General features: G+C 42.0%; 1 protein-coding gene across 1 annotated transcript in view; it reads right to left on the reverse strand.

The window, feature by feature from the left end:
• LOC137632570 (uncharacterized) overlaps window positions 1-13,726 on the reverse strand; it is a 261,407-nt gene that overhangs the window by 31,681 nt on the left and 216,000 nt on the right. The window contains exon 5 of the mRNA XM_068364586.1: window positions 1,038-1,168. Coding sequence (XP_068220687.1) covers window positions 1,038-1,168 — 131 coding nt within the window. The remainder of the gene's footprint in view (window positions 1-1,037; window positions 1,169-13,726) is intronic.

Raw genomic sequence — 13,726 nt, forward strand, 5'->3', positions numbered from 1 at the left:
ACTAATCTGGGAAGTTACGGTCCTATCATTTGAGGTCGTTATTCCATTGTGCTCATGTGTCAATCTGAGGGGTGTTATAAGACTTCAAGCTAACCATTTTTTTTTTTTTTTTTTTTGCAGAAAAAGAATAAAGAAATGAATTCTGTGTTTCTGGTTCACCTTTGGACTTGATTTCTAAGACACAATGTAGGAAAACGGCGAGGAAATTACATTTATGTATCTGGTCCTTTTGGCGGCTTAGATAAACGCTAATCAAGAGACAAGTTTAAGGTGACTTTTTTCAATGTCAGATGCAATTAAAGTCAATTGAAGAGGAGCTACAGCAATTTTGCCCAATTGTTTTCCTTTCTTGCTAACTTGACAGCACATATGCTAGAATATCAGCATGGCTGAAATTACTAATTGTTGGCCAGAAATTACTAACAAACTTTTGTACTTGAACATGTGACAAGTTTATAAGAGTAAACACTTGATCATACAGACTTTTATCAAAATGTGTACAATGAAAAATTTCAGATTGACTGCTGTAATATGTGCACGATTCTTGTCCTAATGGTTTGAATGGAGCTATTTTTCGAGGCTCAAAAGAATAAAGAATTAATTATGAGTTTCAATAAATCAAAACATATATTCTTACTGAAATTTTCGGCTTTAAAAATGACAAATTTAGACAAACAAATTCTGGTAAACTTTTGGAAAAATTTGCCCTGGCAAAAGATAGAAAAACTTTCTAGTCTTGGTGTCTTTCAAGATTATAATCTCATTATTTCGTAACACTTGTTTTTAAAAAAAATACTGTATGAATGTTGAAGAATAGAACAATGAACTAATAATTTCATATTCATAAAAAGCTTTGCTTATTCCATAAAAAGTTTTACAAAGTGCGACAACCGTATAATTTTTCATTTAGTTAATTCCAATATTTATGTTAAGAGGAAAAATTACGCACAGAATGAGGTGTTACCACCCCCATTCATTTTTTTTCCCTTCCTTTTAGTATTAGTGAAAGATAATCCCTGGGTTGTATCTTTACTTACCATAAAACCAAGTCTTCCCATTGTAATCATTAGAGCTTTCATGTGTTCTAGCAAAGGAGTAACAGTCTTCACGATCTTGGGGAGATGTTCTTGCATTTCCTCTTTGTCCTCAGGAAGCCAAGCAATTTCACCTGTGGGATAGTAAATTGTCTGAAATTTTGATTTTATAAAATTCCCTCAGGATGTTTTAGATATTAGCCATACTCAAAGGTATTATTTCATTTCTTTTAAATTTTCTTGATGTCAGAAATGATGGGAAAAAAAGGAGAAACTACCTTTAATGTTAAACCGTATGAACTTTAAAACCAATAGCATGAAAGGCCTTACAATTCTAGTTTTCTACTTTGTATTTTTGTAATGTTGATAGCATTTATGAAAATAGTTTGAAAGAAAAATAAAATAAAATAGCTAATTCGATTTTATATACTCGTGGAAGTTCTTTTAACTTCTCATAATTCCATTTCCTCCTAGCTAAAGGTAATGCATTAATTTCAATAAAAAAAATGTCAATTGATCTACAGATATTTAGATATAGATAGAAAAATAGGAAATGTTTAATATACAAACTTCTAAATCCCTTTTTTATAGTCCTTAAACAGATAATTTTTATTTTGCATAAGTATGCAAGCTTGGAGCAAAATTAAAAGGCTGGCTGTACTCAAAATGATAATAAACGAGCTTTTGTTATTCTAAGATATATGGATTCATAGAATTTGAAAAACTGGGGCGGGGAGACCATTCAGTCAGGACTGGATAACTAGACAGACGAAAGAATGTAATAACGAAGTAAAAGTGCTAGGTTAGAAAATGGGTGGAACAATGGACATGGTGGATGTTGCAAAGACACCTTCGTAGTGCCTACAGGGTACTAAGGAAGTTAGAAACGCCAACTAAAGAAGTTGCCCGAAGTATTAGAAAAGCTTCGGAAGTTAGAGGTAAAAGCTGTACTGTTTATGTAGGAGGTGACTAATGAAAATTAATTCTCTGCAGATTGGGCTTTGTACCTACGCTTCTAGCATTGAAAATCCTGTGGTGATCTGCTAATAAGGACAGCATCATCAGCATATTCTAGGTCTGCTAATTTCCTATCACCAATCCAGTCCAATCCTTCTCCACTATCTCCGACTGTTCTACGCATTAAAAAATCAAAGAGGGGGACAAACAACATAGGTGACAACACATTCCCTTGGAGCACTCCGCTGTTCACTGGAAATTCATTTGATAGGATTCCATTAACTTAACTTTGCACTTGCTGAGCTCATGAAGAGATTTAATCAAATCCACATGTTTAAGAGGAATTCCATAATAAGGCATGGCTCTCCACAAAATTGGCTAGTGCACACTATCAAAAGCTTTTTCATAGTCCACAAATAGCATCAAAAGTGGATTTCTATATTCTACGCATTGCTATGAACTTGTCTCAAAATGAAAATTTGGTCTGTGCAACTTCTACCTATTAAAAATCCTGCTTGTTCATCTCTTAGCTTTTCATCAGTCTTTCTCTCTAGTCTCTTTAAAATAAGCATACTATATATTTTCATGACAACTGCTGTAAGTGTTATGCCTCTGTTATTATCATAATCAGTCAGGTATTTTTCTGCTATTTCTCCAACACTCCTATTTTTCTACAAAATAATTTCATAAGTATTCTGGGGGTGATTTCATTTTCAGCCAGTATCGTCTCGGCAGTTATTCCATCGTATCCAGGGGTTTTCCATCTCTTGAGTTTTTTATGATAGCTTCAACTTCAAACACACTAAATTCATTCATGGGCACATCAAGGTCTTCATCAGCGTTAGGTATATCAATCAAATTATTCCCTTCATATCTCCTATTTATAACCTCACTAAAGTGTTCCGTCCACCGTTGTCTTTCTTCATCTTCTGTTATTATAACAGATCCCTTTCTCTTTTTGATAGGTATACAGTATGCTTCTTCTTCTTTGCCCCAGATTTCATTAATAATTCTATAAGCGATTCTTGTATCATAGACACTCCCTGATTTCATAGCTTTGTCAGCTTCATCTGCTTTACTGTCTAAATATTCTCTCCAGTTATTCCTGGCTTTTCTTTTGACTTCACTACCAATACTGTAATGCTTAGCATGCTCTACCTTGTAATTTTCATCACTTCCCCGAAAACTTTCAACAATCAATTTCTGTCTTTGTCTAATTTTTATAGTACCCCACGTATCATTTGATATAATGACTTTCTCCTTGTAACTGCGTATCCCAAGACTTCACTACCAAGAGCAGACAATTATTGAAGAATGGTGTGATACTAAAATTCAATAGAGACGATATAGAATTAGCCGAACTATCCAAAAAAATAAACAAACTAAAACCACAAGACTTTTGTAAATACAATTAAACAAAGATCGAGGAAACGCTAAAGAAAGGAAGAAGCATCAAATAGATGAAATAAAGACTTGGAACGAGGCGCCTATATGTGTTGGCTTTAAAGCATGAAAATAGAAGTATTATCAATAAAAGAGATGGAGTCATGAAAATTGCAGAGGATTTCTAAACATAGCTATGCAATAGGGATATAGGAAATAACTTTGCCAATAGAAATAACACATCTCAGCTGGTACCAAACGTAATAGGAGAAGTAAAGAAAGCATTAAAAGGCATGAAAAGAGCTTGAATAGCAAGAGAGGATGGCCTAACAATTCATTTAATTATTAATAGATGGAGGAGATTTGGTGGTAGTAAAACTCGCTGAACTTTACACGAAATGTCCGCAAAAAATCTCTATACCCACAGATTGGAAAAACTTTTTATCTTTATAATAATTCACAAAAAGGGAAACACAAAAGACCTGAAAAATTACCCCCCAATAAGTCTCAGTAATATATGAAATATTTACAAAGATCATATTGGGTCTACAGATAGAATTTAATCAATCAAGAGAGCAGGCAGGATTTAGAAGCGGATATTCAACAACTGACCAAATAACCAGCAAATGGAAAAAACAACTGAGTATGACAAATCACTATGTATGACATTGATGGACTATAAAAAGCTTTTGATCCTGTTAGAGGCAACAAATAAGGATTATGAATGAACCTCTAGATATTGTTAATGAATATACGTATCTAGGACAGACAGTGTTTCCCCAGAATATGAGACCAAAACTAAAAGAAGAATAAGCATGGGATGGAGAACTTTTGGTAAACAAAATGAGATTATGAAATGTAAAATGAAACTTTCTCTTAAAAGAAAATTTTTTAATCTGATGGTACTATCGGTATTAACTTATGCATCAGAAACTTAGGAGTCTTACTAAAGCCTTAGAATATAGTTAGTTATAACCCAAAGAGCTATGGAAAGAATAATGATGGGAATTACCCCAAAAGATAGAAAAATAGCAACATGGATACGAGAGCGAGCTAAAGCACAGGATATTCTAGCAAAATGTCAGAAAAAGAAATGGACATGTGTAGCACATATAATGAGAATGTCAGATAACAGATGGGCATTAATGATATCAGAATGGGTCCCAATATATTGCAAAAAAATCAAGGGTTTGAAGAAAAAACGATGTATTGGCGATCTAAGAAAGTTTGTGGGTGTGGATTAGCATAGAAAGACCATAAACAGACGCAAGTGGAAGGACATGAATGGGGCCTTTGTCTTGCAGTTGACTAGTTATGGATGATGATGATGATGATGATGATGATGATACGTACATCTATCGACAATGTCTATATATATATATATATATATATATATATATATATATATATATATATATATATATATATATATATATATATATATATATATATATATATATATATATATATATATATTTGGGCTCAAGCCATGTCGTCCTGATGGAAGTTCCTATAGGGTAGCTTCCTAGGGTATATTACAACTACGGCGATATTCCCAGAGAATTTACCTTAAGGTACCCAGAATTCTAACTCCTGGAGCGAATATCCCTAATGAAAGGGATATCGCGACATATCAGAGGACGTATTCTTGACACGCCACATGGCAATCTGCACCCTAAACAGAGATAACACATCAAGGGGTCAATTGGCAAGAAAACGAAAACGAGAAAGAAAAAGGGGGAGCCGCTCCCAAGGCTCCCTCTTCTCCAGTTTCGTAAGCGTGCCTGGCGCCAATCCTGGCACCATCTGTATTCCTTTTTGCGTAGCTTAACAACTCGCTGTTTTTTCGCAAATCTTGGATTTATTCAGTTTTTCATGGCTTCTCCAACTTCGTCGGCCTCTGATAAGTTGAGTAACATTTCTTTTATGTATAAATGTGGGCTCTTGGTAAATTTTTATGTGATTAATAGTTTTAATCTTTGTTACAAGAGCCGTTGCCTACCGGAGGCATCATGGACGCTGTCGCTCGCTAGGTATGAGTTTTAGTTAGCCAGAGCGACATTCCCGGTTGTTTTGCTTTAATAAATTTTAGCTATTTAGCGTTACATAGGATTTCCTTTCGTGGTTTAGTATCATTTTGGCGAAGTATTCGCCAACTCTGGCCTACGCTAGGCCATGTAGCCTAGTCGTTTGGTCCTAGTACTTCCTGCATGATTTTGGTTTTTCCGAGTGTATTAAAATTTTATTGAAGCTTTAGGCTGTTTTTTATACATTTAAGATTATGTTGAATATTTCCAAGATAGTATACGAGTGAGTTTCGGTGATTTAGGTAATCGATTCTCTTGGTGCCTAGGCTAAGTTGCTTATGGAGCATTAGTATACTTTCTCATACTCCCCGGTTGCTTTCTTTTCTTCGGAGAAGGTATGCAATCCCTTTCCCTCTGTTTAAGCCTTGGGCTTATCCCTAAGTGGTTTATCTGAATTAACTTTCGATAAAACTATACTGGTTTGTTACTGTACCTTTCTGTTCCAGTAAGTCTGGTTTCAGAGAGGGACAGAACAACAGAATTTTTAGTCTGAGTCTGTGTTTGTCTGGCTTGGGGTAGAGTCTCCCTCGCTGGCCTGACACAGACATAGGAGGCTTAGCCTCCTTAGGTCACTACCGAAGGTTTCTGTACGAGATGATTCCTTCTTTTGTGATCTAGCAGACTAGTCCTTGTTGCTGTTCTCGGTGGGAGGATAAGATCCTTTCCCTGGGAGTAGCAACACCTTCCTTGCTTTGGTTCTTTGGGAGCTGGCAAGTATTGCTGGCCTCCCTCCTTGGATCTCCCTTAGGCTAAGATGAGTTTTCTTGGCTGCGGGTGATCCTTCACTAAAGCAAGGTTGGTAGGACCCTCTTTTGTCCCTTCCCCCTCTATCTCTGTAATGGCCTAGCCATTACAGTACTGTACGTCATTCTACATCTGGACCTAGGATAGGTTAGGATGTGGAACTGACTCAGTCCCTTGCCGGCCGGCAGAGTCTGCCGGCCGGCAAGGGTCTTCTGCTTTGAGTGCTGCCCGGTCCTCCCTTGGTCCCTCTTCCATGCCTGCCTGTAGAGCCAGACGGCATTGGTCAGGAAGCCTGAATTAGATTCTCCCCTTCCTTATATGCACTCTTTCGGATTGCCGGGCTTGGAGGTAGTTTACGCTCTTATCCCGGCATCCATTCTGTTTTCTTCTAGTGCTGTACCCGACCCGGCTGCCGGCCTATGAGGCCGGCAGCCGGGCAGTCGTAGTCCTCTGGTTCTTTTGCTGCTGGCCGGCATCGGTTGTTTACCTTTGCCGGCCGGCTAATGTCAGCCCTTGTCTGCCGATCGCTAGGAGCAGTGGCCGGCAGCCGGGTGCTACCTTGTGTAGCCGACATTGGCTGTTGCCGGCCGGCAGTTACTGCCGGCCAGCACATGCATTTGAACCAGCGTTCTGCCACCTTATAGCTGTTAAGTAGTATACTTTAAAGCTAGTTATGGTGTGTGCCGGCCGGCCGGCACATAACCTTCTATACTGTACCAGTATTCTTCAGTATAACATATACTGTAAGAGGAAAACTATAGTGTAAGTGTTGGTATAGCACTGTGTGTTCTAACACTTTTGTGTTGTCTTGCACAGCCCTTTGCTGTTGCCTTACAGATAAGAAAGCGAGTTCTTTCTTGTCTATTATCCAGGATTTTAAAATCATTGCTTAGGTGTGAGCTCCACCTGTTTCCTCTAGAAACTTTGCATTGGTTATTCTAGAGGAGATTAACCATTCGATTTTATTATCTGGAAGGCTGCAACATTTGGTTGTGAAGGAAACACAAGTGTGTGTCTTTCCTTTCTGAATTGTTATGCTAAACTCTGCATATCCAGTGATACCTAGTTCACTTGATTCTCATTTAAATTTTCTTCTCTTTGCAGGAGGTACGTCCGAAGTGCGGAAGTGCTTTCTGCAACGTCCGCAGTAAGAACCTCTGCGGACATGGATTATGTAGGAGGCACGCAGCATGCGCTGTCTCCAAAGGTGAGCTCCGGTATTGGGACCCCCAGGTATGTACCGTGTGCTCTAACCTGATTACTAAAGCTTTTGATTCCCCTCGGACAGCGGAATCAAGGGATATAGCAAGGGGGAAGCTTCGCACCTGGGTAAGGGGCTTCCAGAAGAACACCTCTGGACCTTATCTTCCAAGTGAGAAGATGAGGGCTTACCTTTCCCCTAGGGCATCAGCTGATGTAGTGATTCCCCAGCCTCAAGAGGAGATCCCCCTAGTTCAGATCCAGGTGGATGCTGAAGTGGCGGTCGCCGCGCAAGACATCCAGTTGGACGACAGGATGTCAGACGTGTCCGAGCGTCTGGAGGAAGACCTCCTGGCAGGAGGCCAGGATGAAGATCAAGCCCCAGACATCGTAGAGGAAGAAGCCAACGAGGTGTCGGCTGCTCCGGTTCTGATCCCGGAACCTATTCCCTCAACATCGTCCGCTGTCCCAGTAGAGCTGGGACAGGCCCTCTCCTCCATTGTTGGAATGATCCAACAAATGCAGAAGGAGAATATGGAGAAGGCGGCTGCAATGGAACTGCAGATGCAGAAGCTTGCAGCATCACGTGGGCCCCAGAAAAGGCTCAATGTGAAAGACCTTCCCTTGTGCTCAGATGCTAACCCGTGGAGATATGCTGAGCACATGCCGATGACGACTGGAAAGATCGTCATGTCGGATAAGCTGGGTTCAGTTCCCCTTGAGGAAGTGGAATTCTGGCCCAGCAAAGGGTCATATCCGGACTGTTATGTCCGGTTGAGGAAGGAACCAGCTTCAAATGAGGAGACAGAGCCGAAGGAGGTCATAGTGATGGACCATGCTAAGTCTCAAGCTTTGCTTTCATCTTCGATGAAAGAGAGGGGCTTCACAAACTCAAAAGTTACTGCATTGAGTAAGAAGCTCCCTTCCTTTGTGTCCTCTCCTGCTAGAGCCTTCCCCTTTTTGCAGAAAGGGTTTGCGGCTGTATTAAAAGCAGTCAAGGCTGGCAAGCCTTGCCCCTCCCTGGAGGAGTGTAAACCCTTGTCGCTGGCCATACCCATGGACCACAAGGACTGGAAGGACGTCCATCTTACCTTCTCAGTCGGGAAGTTGGAGGCTGATATTGCTGGACGTCAGTTCGGCGAAAACCTCCCTAAGCTGTCTGACTTTCTTTTGCGGAGAGAACTCGAGACAAAAGAAAGACTGGCTGCCTCAATGTCTCTTCAGACCACTCTTAAGACGATGGCAAGTGACCCCAAGGTCCAAGAAATGTTCATGGTAGAGGCCAAGATTCATCTGGCCACAGTGACGAAGGATCTTTACAGCTTCGTCAGGGCGAGGAGAGCTTGTAGGGAGTTCGTGTTCACCTCGGCTACGGTGAGGCACGAACCAAGGAAACTAATCTCCTCCAACATTTGGGGCAAAGACCTTTTCCCTAGCGAATTGGTCAAAGAAGTTGTGGATAAGGCCGCCACGGAGAATAGAAATCTTCTCCAAAAGTGGGGCCTGTCTATCAAGAGAAAGTCTTCCCCGGATGAGGGTCCCCAACCGAAGAGGAAGACTAAAAGGCCTAGGCGACCATCTCGGCCAGCCAAGCCAGTTGAACAGTAACAGCAACAGCAGTTGCCGATGCCTTCAGTGCCCCAGATGGTGGCACAAACCCCGACCACTTTCCAGTGGGTACCCCAGCCCGTGTCGACACAGTCCACGGTGTTCACCCCAATGTTCGAAGGGCAGTCTACTCCCTTTCGAGCAAAGCCTAGAGGAGCAGCCAGAGGCTCGTCTAGGCGCCCCTCAAGGGGAAGGGGATTCAGGGGTGGTCGCGGTCGGGGAGGCAAGACCTCAGGACGGCAGTCCAAGTGAGATGATGCCGGTAGGAGGGAGACTTCAGAATTTTTGGGATCGGTGGACCTTCGATCCCTGGGCCCACAGCCTACTCAAGAACAGACTGGGCTGGAGCTGGTACAGCACTCCACCCCCGTGCCCTCGGTTTTTTCCAACACTCCACCCCCGTTCTGGAGGAGTACGTTCAAGAACTGTTGGAGAAAAATGTGATCCGAAGGGTGAAGTCCATCAAATTCCAAGGGAGGCTGTTTTGTGTTCCTAAGAAAGACTCGGAAAAGCTCAGAGTCATTCTGGACTTGTCGCCACTCAACAAGTTCATAGTGAATTGCAAATTCAAGATGCTAACACTGCAACACATAAGGACCTTACTGCCCAAGAGGGCATATTCCGTCTCCACAGACTTGTCAGACGCCTATTGGCACGTTCCAATCAACCGTCGACTCTCCCCCTACCTAGGGTTCAAGCTACAACGAAGACTATACGCGTTCAGAGCCATGCCATTCGGGCTAAATATAGCCCCAAGGATTTTCACGAAGCTTGCGAGCGTAGCTCTCAAACAATTAGGCCTAAAGGGAATTCAGGTAGTAGCCTACCTGGACGACTGGCTGGTGTGGGCAGCATCCGAGACAGAATGCTAGCAAGCTTCCAGTCAAGTGATCCAGTTCCTAGAGTATCTAGGCTTCAAGATCAACAGAAAAAAGTCTCAACTTTCTCCATTTCAAAAGTTCCAGTGGCTGGGAATCCACTGGGACTTGATGTCACACCGTTTCTCCATCCCGGCAAAGAAAAGGAAGGAGATAGCGGGTTCTGTCAGGAGACTTCTAGATTCCGAAAGGATATCAAGACGCGAACAGGAGAGGGTTTGCTCCAGTTTGCTTCGGTGACAGACCCAGTGCTAAGAGCACAGCTAAAGGATGCAACCGGAGTTTGGAGAAGTTATGCATCAAACGCGCGAAGAGATCTGAGAAGACCAGTTCCGCTTCGGCTACGTACTCTTCTCAGGCCTTGGTCCCAAGCCAGACATCTAAAGAAGTCGGTTCTTCTTCAGCCACCTCCCCCGTCGGTGACGATTCACTCAGACGCCTCGAAGGAGGGACGGGGAGGTCATTCTCATCGGAAAAAAGTCCAGGGGACTTGGTCCAAGATATTCAAGACCTTTCACATAAACTTTCTAGAAGCTATGGCAGTGCTCCTTACCTTAAAGAAAGTCTCCCCGCGTCACTCGATCCACATAAGGTTGGTGATGGACAGCGAGGTAGTTGTGAGATGCTTGAATCGACAATGATCGAGGTCACCACCTCTCAACCAGGTGATGTTGGCCATCTTCCGATTGGCGGAAAAGAAGAAGTGGTACCTGTCGGCAGTTCACCTTCAAGGAGTCCGCAATGTGACAGCGGACGCTCTATCCAGGTTCACACCGATAGAGTCGGAATGGTCCTAAGACGCAGGATCATTCTCCTTCATTCTGAACAAGTCCCAGAACTGCAGATAGACCTCTTTGCGACGAAAGACAACAAGAAGTTGCCCCTGTACGTGTCCCCGTACGAGGACCCCTTAGCGGAAGCAGTGGACGCGATGTCCCTCGACTGAAACAGATGGTCCAGAATTTATCTGTTCCCTCCTCACAACCTTCTGTTGAGGGTCCTCAACAACTGAGATCCTTCAAGGGGGTAGCGGCAATAGTGACCCACAAGTGGTCGAACAGCGTGTGGTTCCCCCTGGCATTGGAACTACGACTGAAGTTTCTACCGCTACAAGATCCAGTTCTGACCCAGCGAGTCCAGAAGTCTTCTGTCTGCGCTTCATTACAGAAAACCCGGATCCTGCAGCTCATGATTTTCTCTCCCTAGCGGTGAGAAAGCGTTTCGGGATTTCGGAAGCCAGCATACACTTCCTAGGGGAAAATAAGTGCAAATCTATTAGAAGGCAATAAAGTTCTGAAAGCCTGCGCTAGGCTCAGACCTTCAGCACCTCCAAAGCCCATTTCATGGTCTTTAGACAAAGTTCTTCATTTCGCTTCTCTGTGGAGCAATGAGGAGGGTGCGTTAATGGATTTGACCCAAAAAGTTATTTTCCTATTTCCACTCGCGTCCGGGGCCAGGGTTAGTGAGAGTGTAGCCCTCTCGAGAGAGGAAGGTCGTGTTCAGTTCCCGGATGGGGGAGAACTGAACCTGTTTCCGGATCCTTTGTTTCTCACCAAGAATGAGTTACCCACCAACAGGTGGGGTCCCTGGAGAATCTGCCCTCTGAAAGGAGATGCATCTCTATGTCCAGTAGAATGCCTAAGGTCTATCTTCATAGAACTTCAGACTTCTAGGGTGGTCAACTATTCAGGGGAGAAACATCAGGCTCAAATTTATCACTGAAGCAACTCAGGGCGAAAATCGCATATTTTATTCGCAGAGCGGATCCTGACAGTACACCCGCAGGTCACGATCCGAGGAAAGTTGCTTCATCCTTAAATTTCCTTAATTGTATGGATTTTCAACATCTTCGTTCATACACTGGCTGGAAGTCTTCCAGAGTGTTCTTTCGCCACTATGCGAAGCAAGTGGAGCAACTAAAGAGTTCTGTGGTAGCAGTGGGTTGCGTCGTTAACCCTGCTGTTTAACTCAGCGAGGAACAGTGGTTTTAATTGAGACAATTAATTCCAGGGTGAGTGTGTAGTTACATTCTGTGCTACAAACTAAGTGAGGGCACTGAGGTGCCCACGTTAACTGTTCCACTTCCAAAGGTGAACCTAGCATAAGTGCAGACATGTGTGCCGAGCGTTTCTAACGCTAATGTAACTGATTAGTAATACAGACTTTTCTGACCTTCATACCTCGGTATGTTAAAAGTGGCACTAATGTTTTTCTTTCAGATAAACAAGTTTCTGTTTACTATCAGACTTATGCTTAAAGTTTTGGTTATCCTCTTCTTATATATATATATATATATATATATATATATATATATATATATATATATATATATATATATATATATATATATATATATATATATAGAATTGTTGTTAAACTGTCTGTTCATTGTCTATCAATAAACTTGTTCTTGAGAACCTTGCGTCTCCTTCACCTGTGTCAATTTATTGATATAATTGAGCATTCATTCTATGTATATTTATCTAGGATAATTCTGATAGATTGTTCCTGTATGCAAGCTATGTTGCATTGGTTTATGCTTTCCCTTATCGGGAGGACTCCGTCCCAGAAGGGGATGGTGGCGGTTTTACAAGTTTCCTCCTATGCGGATATAAACCTTTGTCCAATACAAGTATTGTGCGGAGAACTGGTCGATATTTCATATTGACGCAGTGGTTCTTTACAAACTATGCTTTACTTAATATAGGGTGAGACCACTATATTAGCTTGCCTGGTATTCATACATAGGTATATGTACTCTTCGAGACTTTTCCAGAGTCTAGTAGGACTCTTCCCTGTAGGGGGCAGGAAGCTCTAACATGGTTTATGGTTAGTTGAAAAGATGTATAACGATAACATCTTAGGTCTCTAGGTCTAGTCAACCGGGAAAAATTACCTCCGGGGAGTACGGCACGTTCTGAGAATCCACAGATACAGTAATGCTCTGGTATACTTCCATCAGGACGACATGGCTTGAGCCCAAAAAACGGATTTTGAGCGAAGCGAAAAATCTATTTTTGGGTGAGATGGCCATGTCGTCCTGATGGACCCGCCCTTCCCTTTCTATGAAAGGGCTGTAGGACCCCTCCCTACATACAGTATCTGTAGCACCTCGTGTACGCTACAAGGAATACAGATGGCGCCAGGCACGCTTACGAAACTGGAGAAGAGGGAGCCTTGGGAGCGGCTCCCCCTTTTTCTTTCCCGTTGTCGTTTCTTGCCAATTGACCCCTCGATACGTAATCTCTGTTTGGGGTGCAGATTGCCATGTGGCGTGTCAAGAATACGTCCTCTGAAATGTCGCGATATCCCTTTCATTAGGGATATTCGCTCCAGGAGTTAGAATTCTGGGTACCTTAAGGTAAATTCTCTGGGAATATCGCCGTAGTTGTAATATACCCTAGGAAGCTACCCTATAGGAATTTCCATCAGGACGACATGGCCATCTCACCCAAAAATAGATTTTTCGCTTCGTTCAAAATCCGTTATATATACATATATATATATATATATATATATATATATATATATATATATATATATATATATATATATATATATATATATAGTTTACGTTTTCGGTCCCGAGAAATTAAAACACTCCTGATGGACCTGATGCTTATGGAGGTGTAGACCCAAATAGTATTTTTCCTTTTTTTTATAAAGACTCCTGATCTTTTACTTCCTAAGTTGTCTAATGTTTTCCGCAAGTTAGCGCAAAGAGATTCTTTTTGGACTTGTTGGAGAATTGGTAATTTTAATCCATTAGGTAAATGCGCTTGTGGGTAGCTCTAGTCCAGCCAATTAATGCCAAATTTCCATAACTCCCACGTTA

The sequence above is a fragment of the Palaemon carinicauda genome, chromosome 41 (assembly GCF_036898095.1).
Source record: "Palaemon carinicauda isolate YSFRI2023 chromosome 41, ASM3689809v2, whole genome shotgun sequence".
Lineage (NCBI taxonomy): Eukaryota > Metazoa > Arthropoda > Malacostraca > Decapoda > Palaemonidae > Palaemon > Palaemon carinicauda.